Source organism: Anneissia japonica, unplaced genomic scaffold (assembly GCF_011630105.1).
Source record: "Anneissia japonica isolate Jap-2015-1 unplaced genomic scaffold, ASM1163010v1 scaffold1525_len913038_cov183, whole genome shotgun sequence".
Lineage (NCBI taxonomy): Eukaryota > Metazoa > Echinodermata > Crinoidea > Comatulida > Comatulidae > Anneissia > Anneissia japonica.
Window position 1 is genome coordinate 513,169 of NW_022728504.1, and position 10,549 is coordinate 523,717.

At 36.2% G+C, this 10,549-nt stretch overlaps 1 protein-coding gene across 2 annotated transcripts; it reads left to right on the plus strand.

Moving 5' to 3' along the window:
• Window positions 1-4,141, plus strand: LOC117114231 (tripartite motif-containing protein 2-like). 2 transcript variants are annotated; one of them, XM_033257836.1, is made up of 2 exons: window positions 1-29; window positions 1,430-4,141. In XM_033257836.1, exon 2 carries the CDS (start codon window positions 1,486-1,488, stop codon window positions 3,268-3,270), a length of 1,785 nt encoding a protein of 594 aa, XP_033113727.1. In that variant the 5' UTR covers window positions 1-29; window positions 1,430-1,485; the 3' UTR covers window positions 3,271-4,141. The 2 variants fall into 2 exon arrangements, with proteins under 2 accessions (XP_033113727.1, XP_033113726.1); XM_033257835.1 differs by lacking the exon at window positions 1-29 and adding an exon at window positions 925-1,300.
• The last annotated feature ends 6,408 nt before the right edge of the window (window positions 4,142-10,549 follow it).

A 10,549-nucleotide genomic window follows, 5' to 3' on the forward strand; every position in this document is an offset into this window, starting at 1 on the left:
CGGCTATAAAAATAATTTCGAAAGACAAGGTATTTATTTATTTATTTGGACATATACTTTCAAACAGTGGCACACTTTGAAATAACAAAGGTGCGTCAAAATAGTTAATACTCTCTACATCATGGTCCATTTTAGATATTTTTAGAACGCAGAATGCACTTTTCCGTATTAGTAGCCTACGTGTGTTGATCAATACATGCATTTTAAGGCCCTGTCCAGACTATCAAATTTTATTTGACAAAAACATGTGACATGCCTAAATATGGTCATGATGAAATCACATCATGACTATATATAGGCACATCATGACCATATATAGGCACATCATGACTATATATGGACATACAACAATTTTTCGTCAAAGAAAATTTGATAGTGTGGACAGCGCTTAACGCCTTGTCCTGACTATCAAATTGTATTTGACAAAATCATGTGACATGCCTTAATATAGTCAGGATGACATCACATCATGAACACATATAGGCACATTATGACTGTATATGGGCATACAACAGGTTTTTGTCAAAGAAAATTTGATAGACTTGATATTTAAGGTTTCCAAAGAACAATGTCGGAGCTAGTGTTACAAGATACAAGATCGATTTACAACTCAGTTCATATTTGATGTAGGTCTGTTTCTAACTGATAAAACGTAAATATGGCAACCGTATTGATTAATAAAATTTACTACCATGTTATTAATTTAAAAAAATTTAATCATTTAGAATTTAACAAAGAATATCTTGGAAATCAATAATATTGAACTAATTCATTATTATTAGAGAAATAATTATTCTTTTCTTCGCTTTTATTGGCTAATAATTAACAAAGACAATTTGCGTTCGATGAGTGTCAAGTTTTACCTGACCATAAGTTGTTGTTACCCTGGGTATTGCAATAGCACGCCTCAGTGTGTGGGGTGTGTGTGTGTTTGTGTGTCTGCCTGTCTGTCAGTGTGTGTTCCTGGTGCATAGCCCAAGAACTACTAGACCGATTTACTTCAACTTCACTATGTTACATGTACTTTGGTCCTCGAATTTGGTGATTTTGATTTTAATATGACGTGGCCTCGTTTGGCTAGGCCAAGCCGACTCGAGCGGACCGACCGCTGGCCAGAATCAAATTATGATGGCGGCACGGTGTGTCAAATCCTGGCCGGTGGACTGGAAACGGTCTGGTCGGTGTGCAAACTTGCCCGGTTGATAGGTTTGCCCCACAAATTAGGTCTAATAATAAATTCCCCTAAATCCGCCCCTGCAAAAATGCCATTATTTTTCCAGTAAAGATATGACGCAATAAGGTTTGTAATCTCGAGAATTGTTGCCAGTGTCTTATTTTTTCTTGGGTGGAAAATATCTTTCATCAATTATTTTTACACATTGTATGAACGATTCTAAACTCTGAATACAAAATTCTATTTATTTCGCAGGCATTTGAGCGTCCAGTAAGATAGTCACTTTACCAGTGTATCATTGAGGTAAAACCATGTTGAACAACAGGAAGGTAAAATCGGCTGGCGATAATGAGCAGGACACCCTCAAAATGGCACTCTGTCCTTTCCATAATGACATGCGACAGGTCATGTACTGCATGTCTTGTGACAAACCTGTTTGCGACGAGTGCATTAAATTGTCTCACCAAAATGCCACACACAAGAAAGACTCTATTAAGAATGTCACGCAAGCATATAAAAGATCACTCACTGACCTTACACAGAGGACAACAAATATGTTATCTAAGATTGATAAAGGCATGGAGGATACATCAGAGGTACTAGAATTACTCCACGAAGAGTACGACAAATGCCAAGCAGATGTTGAAAACACGTTACAAGGTGCCGTGGCCATTCTTATTGAAAAGAAGAAACAACTAAGGAAAGATCTAAATGAAAAATTTACTACAAAGCGAGCAGTTTTGGAAGCCCAGCGAGATATGTTATTGTCAATTCGTCACGAAATTACCATGATAAATAAAACGTGTCAGCATCCACGTGTTTACCCAGATCATGTCAGTGCCATTGAATGGCTGAAAGATTCAACACAAAAAATGCGAGATATAGTAAATAACCCGCCTAACTATCTACCAGAAGAAAACAGACGTCTTGTATTTAAAGCTGACGAAGACTTCATAGACATGCTGGAGGAGACAGCTTTAGGCACCATTAATACTAATTCAGCTGTCGGCTTTAACTCCACCATAAATACTGGAGAGATACAAGATGTTCACACTGGAGATAGTATTCGCTTGTATTTGACAACAAAGGATTCAGTTGGCAGTGATGTGAGAGTTGGTGGAGCTGATGTATCTGGGGAATTAAAACACCCAAATCATCCTAAACAATATGCTAAAATACATGATAATCAGGACGGAACATACGTCATTGAAATTACGCCATCATATGCTGGTGATTGTGTTTATACGATTAAATTATTCGAACAGTTGATTAAAGAAGGTAAACTAGAAATAAAATGCCAGCCATCTTTAGGAGATGCTCTGGACTTCACCCATAGTGCCTTTCGAGACAAACCACCATTCAACGTCTCAGTGTCTACTGACGGAGATATTTTCGTTACAAATAGAACTCCGATAGTTTATATATTCAACAGGAATGGACGCTTCATGAGGCACATCCAAGTACAGCAAGCAGGCGACTTGCAAGGCATTGTGGTTACCACGGACAGAGTCATGTTTTTGACAGACCACGTCAAGAAGCAAGTGATCAAGTGCAGTTCGGATGGCAAACTCTTGCGTCGTTTTGGCAAAAATGAGTTAGTGGATCCTGTCGGTGTTGCCGTCGATAAAGACGGCTTTATTTATATAGTCGATCATGGAGTTCATTGTATTTTGAAGTTCGATCGCAACGGTAAGAAAATTCAATCGTTCGGTCCTGAGATTGCCCTGCCTCACCGTCTTCTTTCACCATGGTTCATTGACATGTGTGGAGATGAATTGATCGTGTCAGACACCTGGAACCATAGAATTCAAAGATTCACAAAGCATGGTACACAAACAACTATGTTCGGTGTCCGGGGACATAAAGATGGTCAATTTGAACGACCGAAAGGTATAACGTGCGACGCAGATGGCAATATGCTTGTGAGTAGTGAACATCATGTTCAGATGTTCGACAAAAGTGGAAAGTTTGTGAAGGTTGTTGACAATGGGAAACCGACTGTTGATCCACGAGGACTTTGTGTAATCCCGGGCGAATGGAGGCGCGTGGTAGTAGCAGAGTGGGGAAACTCACGTGTCAGAATATTTGCTTATTGAACAAAATAAACTGTCATCAGATAGGGTTAGTCAGGTGGTGAGATTCACAAATGCGCCTTTAAGATAGTTGTGGTTTGAACAATTTTTTCTACATTAGCACATAACGATTAAACACAACACTAAAATCTATTAATCATAACTATATTGATGTAGATAAATGATGTGAATATGATGATGACAATGATGAGAAAAAATATGAACCGGATTATTGAATAATCACTTCCTCATTATAGACTTCATAAAATATCGTACATTTTACTGTGAGCTTCTCTAATAATATACTATTATTATTGTTAATGTTCACAATTTAATCGTGGTATCTTTATAATGGTATACTAGTATACATATTTCATACTTGTTAAGTTTGTGTATTATAAAAGACCACATGCATCATAACATTGACGGGAATTACACAAATTATTCAATTATTTTATTTCATTATTACATGTTGTAAGCTGTATTAGTGTTTGAAAATTTGAAAAAGTGTATAGTGTGTTATTGTAAAATAATAGGATAATATTGTTCTTGAAAAAATCGCAATGAAGAATGGGATAATTAGAGGTAAAACTTGATTTTAAAAATTGAGAATATTGAAAACGTTATGAAATAGAACATTATCTTACGTATGCATTTCAAACCTATGTTGTTGAAATTGATGTCTAATTGGAATAGTAAATTAAGTATAGGGTTATGCTCCGGGGAGACGAGTTACCGCAATTAGTCGAATAAATGCCCCGCAGCGTTTATTTTTGAGGATTTTTTTTTTGTTTGTGTTGTTTAATGTAAAGTCTTATTGATCCTAACTAGGTTAGAAAAATGTAATTGTACTGGAGAAGAATATTATAGTCTGTTGTCTTATGTCATATTTTTTAACTGTCAATTTTTTGGGTAGATTCGTGGCAAACCTGTCTAAATATATCTAAAAAATTCACTGATTAAGAAAAAAATGGGTGCCAGTTTTTTTTATTCACTTCTAGGCCCTCCATTTTGAATTTCAAAATGGCCGCTGCCGAAAATTTGTTTTTAACAAAAAAATTGCAATTCGATCATCGTTATTCATTTATATATCATACAATAGTCATTTTATTTTATCTGATATCATATAATGGGATCAGTGATGCATTGGGAAGAATATAAGAGCTCAAAAAATAACCTCCCTCCCAGAAATCTTGCTCCTCCACACATCTCCACTGGATATTATTTTGCAAAAAAAATGTTTTTCTCAAGTACTCACAAAAATTGCCACATATCACCATATTCTGCCATCTGAATCTCCCTTACTTAATCACTTAGCACTGACACTTAACCTTCGCCCCTTAATTTCCCCTGCCCCACCACCCCGTCCCGGGCCAGCCCCCCCTCCCCAAACATCTTTGAAAATTAAAAAATAGAGATAAAAGAGGAAAGGTATATTTAGGCCTAAGACTGTGAGTGCCATTTCCGGCCATCTAGTTGCCATAGCCACAACATTTTGTTCCTCGGTTTCCACAATGTTGGACAGGAGAAGATTTAGGGAGGGGAACGTTCGCCTGTTTTGCCACTGTCGGCTTTTGTTTGTGTGTTAACATACAAAATCGCAAATACTAAGTGTAACAGCAGGTACTGAACATCAATCATGCCATTACTAGACATATATCTGTATAATAATAATAATAATAAAAATCATCATCATCATCATCATTTAGGCCTATATGAAATTGTTGCCCCCTCGTTTAAAAAAGTCTGGATCCTCCATCTGTGGGATGGTGCCATGAAAATTTTGATACACAAACCCATTCATTCAAATCTCTTCTACGAGATTTACACTCTCTGCAGATAAACACTAGCAGTCTGACAAAAGTGATGCTGCGGCATTCTAATTCAAAAACTCAGACCTTGCGTTCAATTTAGAAAATAAGTTCAATTAAATGTATTTTGCAGCTGATACCAATGTATGTTTCTTAAATTTTGACATTTTGACCCAAATTCTACTCTTGAAGATGCGGTGCTATACAAAATATTTTAAAGCCACTACAGTTGAATAATTTGTTGAAAATTTTGTCAAGAATGATCCATTTGACATTTAGAGTTCAAACTAACAGCAGGGTGCAAAACATTGATTTTAGCTGAGTAAAACCATCTCAGCCTTCGTTGACTGTGATAGTTTATGGTCTTGTGGTGGTGGTGCTGCAGCAGCGCTATAGTAAGGTAGTGGCCTGCCTTTGGTTTGGTTCTGGTGTGTAAAAATGACCTCCTAAAGGACTCCGAAATTAGGAGTATATCGTAGTGAAAAGAATGGTCTACTAGTTTGCAGTGTTTGTTGATCTGTAATAGACAATGTAAGAGAAACCATTAACTGAATGGTTTCTGCCTAAGTTGATGTTGCACATACTTTCCATAATGTCACCTTGTTCTCAGTAATCCAAAAACTCTCAGATCTGATATGATCTTCCAGTTAAGAATTGCTTCTTCAACAGGGGAACTCAAGATTAGGTACTACGATATTTTTGGCATCATACTGGATCATATCCTAACACTTCTTTAACAAAACAATGCAATGGTTATTAAGACACCGTCTAAACAGTCTAAACATCACCAGCAGTGCTGTAGCATGCAGTACTCTGGTCCATGTAAAACACTGCTCCATGGAGTCACAGTTTTAATTCACAAAAAAGTTTACCTTGTTCTGAAAAATGAAATAAGAGTGGTGTTAGGTGCCGATGACAAAACCAGTTAAAAACATTCGACACACTGGTACTGTTCCTGCAAACCTGAGATAAAATGTCCATACAATTAAGCTCGCAAACAATAACAGTAAATCATGGTAGTTTAAATCTTCCACCTACATCTTTCAAGAAACAGATAATTCCAGTTAATCATTATGCTACAAAACCTCTGTTACAGCACCCCGAACCAACCAACTTGGATCGTAGACTGATGGTCCAAGCAATTAACTTTGTACATTAAGCAGTTTGTTGACTGCCTTTTCAGTAACCAAGAGGTTGTAAACTTGGAAAAAAGACTTGGGTTAATTTCAGCAGACTTGGTGCAGAATCCCCACCAAATTGAGAGCGTCGCCATGTAGCAAATCAGCAAACAACATAAATGAGAGGAGGTCCTTGGTTTGAAGATTAAGAGCATCAGCTGCCAAGGAAGATCTCCAATGATGACTCCAAAATCAAACTAACGAACAATTGAGTTTTATCCAGCAATTCACATGAACGATGCTGCTGTTTCCCATAAACTATCCATTTGGCGGCAAAAAAAGTAATTACAAAGATGCTCCAGTGATGCCAGGTAGATGTACCAATTACCTTTAGAAACTGAAACAGCGTTATCACATATCGCATGTAGCTATCTGCTCCATTTATACAATGTAAATTTAGTCAGCTGGTACATAGCAATAATTCACTTTTTTTGGGTGGGTGGGGGGAGGTGGGGAGCCAACATTTCCGAATTTGTATCACTGATTGAATTGGATTGAAAGTTATAGCCTTTTAGGTTTTTTGAGAATTAAAGTACGGTAGTCATCAATAATAAATGACAGTTTATCTCCAATTATATATGCTTTATATTATTTGTTTATACAGTACATGAATTTATCTCCCTTTATATATATTCTGTATACATATAATACATATATGAATATGCAAGTGATAAACAGATGAGGGTGATTCATAATGATCTGCCTTACTTACTAAGAACCAGTGGCAGATCCAGGAATTTGAAATAAAGGGGGCCTGGAAAGGGACATTCACAGATGGAGGGTCTATACTTCCTCAGCCCCACCATGGTTGGGCTGAGGTAAGAAAATTTATGATTATGGCACCTCTAGATTGCCGGAAATGGCACTCCCAGGCTAAACATTTTAGTCGAATTTTCTTTTTTCTTATTTTTTTTAAATTATGGCAAATTTAGAGGGGCCCGGGCCGGCTGGGCCCCCCTTGGTCCACCTATGAAGAACTAGTGCTGTTCAACTATGCATGCCAAAAGGAATGTGAACGATCAGCTGCTTTAATTAAATATAAATTCCCAAACGGTGTAATAAGGACCCAGTCGGTCACTTATCGTTCAAAATTTATATATATATATATACCGGTATGTATGCTGTCTCTTATACACATCTAGATGTGTATAAGAGACAGGCATAAGGTAAGGTTCGAATCCAGGCTGGGAATTTTTTTTTTGCGCACACGCATGTTCCTCTTATCTTAACGTTCACAATTTATATACAGATAAATTATAAACGGTATAGAAGAGAAAGGATCATGAACTTTACTTCGCGTTCTTGGCTGAATTCATGATGCGTTTTTATCTATGCATCTATGTATAAAACATGTTGTATCACATTGGGAAAACTCGAAGCCGTGTTATTTAAAATTGAAAATAAAAACGGCTAAAGGCGACAATTTGTATAGCTTATGATCCACATACTGTCTGGCTAATTAATATGAACAATAAAATATGTCAAAATTTAAATGTTAAAATAGACAGTCAAAGTGAAATCGCAGTTTTATTGTGCTTAAAATTCACATTTTTATAGCTTATATGATCCACATACTGAGGTTGAGGTAATTAACTTGAATTAATTAATTCAAGTTAATTACTTCAACCCACACAGTATGTGTGGGTTGAGGTAATTAACTTGAATTAATTAACAATATTAAGATTTATTATTACGGGTGAAACCTATCAAAGGTTATGGTACACAATGAACCTGTACTGGCGCAGTTTAATTGCTGTCTCTTATACACATCTGGCCTGGACCCCCGTCGACCGACGCAAAGACGAGATTGTTGGACCACACATTTAAAAGATTAATAATTTGCCTATATGTATACACCCTGTCTCTTATACACATCTAGATGTGTATAAGAGACAGCTAAAATAGACCACCGAGCTTGCGCCTGATGGTCAGGGTTGAATTCGAGTCCGTGTAAGCAGCGGGTACGGCAGTGTTGATAGTAATTGTTATTGTCGTGATGGAATAATAGACAATAACTGAATAGGTAGGGCAAAATTATACCTATACATGTTTCTCCTGACGCAAATCCAGTTATTGTCTATTATTCCATCACGACAATAACAATTACTATCAACACATGGCCGGCGGAATGTGTGGAGGTCCGCCCCCACCCCCCACATTTTGGGGAAAAATATATAATGTCTGGAGATTTTTGTATGATCGGAAATGCAAAAAAAGAAGAAGGGAAGAAAGAGAAGGATGGGAAAGAGAATGTTGATCCAGTACCCAACCGAGTTACATTTTCTCGCAATTCACAATGGCGGATCTTGGGGAGATATATATATATTTATTATCAGACAGACGATGTGTTAAACTAAGATGGATCCTCAAATTAAATACAGTTCTCATAAATGGGGTGTAAAGGTTTGGGCTTTGCCTTTTTACATTCATTTGCTAAATAATATTAAATGATGTTTCCATCATATATTAGGCCGGAATTATAATTTATCTCGTCATATAATTTCTTTTTTATTCATATATTGCTTTAGTTACAATTATGTTATATTTTCCGTCACACATAAACCAATAAATTACAGCCATACTATCGTAGCCATCTCTTATTAATTATAAATTCTAAATGTACATTAACACCACAATCTGTAGTAGAAAACATACAAAATATTATGTGCAAAACATGGTTGTCTGTCGCAAGATAAACACTATTTGTTGAAAGAAACTGAAGACCTTGCTCAAGTTTTGTACTATTTCTAGCTTGTTTAAAAGCATTAGAAACCAACAGTGGTGGCACCAAGCTTTGCCAAACGGGTGGGCTTGTCTCCGAAAGAGTGGCGAATGATGTATCCAACTGGAGCGCGATTCGACTGCACTTTAGGGGCCACTCAGCTCCGAAAATGTTGGGAATTGAAAAGTTTATTTTGACGCCTAATTTTTTACTTACATTCTTGTAACTGTGTCTGTTAATAGTTGTTGCTAGATAATGTATTTAATTTAGCTTAGCTTTTTAGTGCATGTAACAAAGTAATTGTGTTTTTGTCTACTTTATTGAACAATTATTCATCGAATGATTTAAATTTTGATTGTTTTAAATATAGTTTTATCATGTTTTTTTCTCAGACGGAGGATGGATTAAATTTCTCCGTGAACCGCCTATTAAGAAGCAGGGTTCTATCAACATAGCGGCGCTGGATATGCCAAATGCCAAGTATCGTATACAGAGATATGAAGCGAGTCTATGGTTGAAACCTGAAGTTGATGTGTACATACTCCTTTGACAAATAAAATACCTTGTATCTTATATCGCCATCTTGTAGTTTTATTAGATGCTTCACTGCATTTGTTATATTGATTATGATATAAAACTGAAACTACGAAAAAAACGCTATACTATATCTTAACTATGGATTTTACCACTGAGGTTACCATTTCACAAACCAAAATGAATGGGAGAGTGATGGCTGGAAATGAATATTATTAGTATTATTAGTGCTAACCTATCGGGTGTTCTCACACAGGTACTAACGGATAGCGCTAACGGTTAGCTCCCGATCCGGATACTAGGGCTCTCGTGAGAACCAGGCTTAAAGCAATGTAGATAAAGTGCCTTGCTCGCGAAGGACTAAAACCCCAAGCTCGAGGTTGGGAAACCAGACCATTCCCACTGCGCCAAACTGCATCCACCACGAATTGGACCTCTTGCATTTCTATACTCTTTGCTGATACACTTATTTTAAATGTTACTATACAACCATTTTTTGCCTTGGGCAACCATGCCTATATTCCAGTTTTAGTTATCTTCTGGCATTTTTAATTACTTTATACATTTTTATTTTTTTTTTTGCAGCTGATAGTAACATTTAACTCAAAACATTACTTTGAAAACACATTTTTGGATACTACACTCATTTAACTACTGTTCAGCCTATAACAAGAGTATAAAGTAGGAATACTTGTGGTGTTTACACTCTCACGCACTCGTGCATAATATAACATATCAGTCTAATTCGAAAACCAAGATATTTCCTCATCAAAAAAGCCAAGATATTTCCTCATCAACATAGGACATATATTAATGAATATTGATATTACTATCAAAACCATTTGTAACTAATACTAAATGTAAAAGACATATAACATTATTACCTATAATATAATTATTAACAAAAATGTATACTGTATCATTAAGTAAATGCACCTTCGATGGAAACACAGTCAGTGTTAAAAACTCCTTTCTATAGATACAATACAATACAATGTAAATTTATTTACAGTCATGTGTAATGGTATAATGCAAAAATAACAAATTACAAATTATAT

Excerpts from the sequence above, each read along its gene's own strand:
- LOC117114231 (XM_033257836.1), top strand. The coding sequence starts at position 1,486 with ATGTTGAACAACAGGAAGGTAAAATCGGCTGGCGATAATGAGCAGGAC.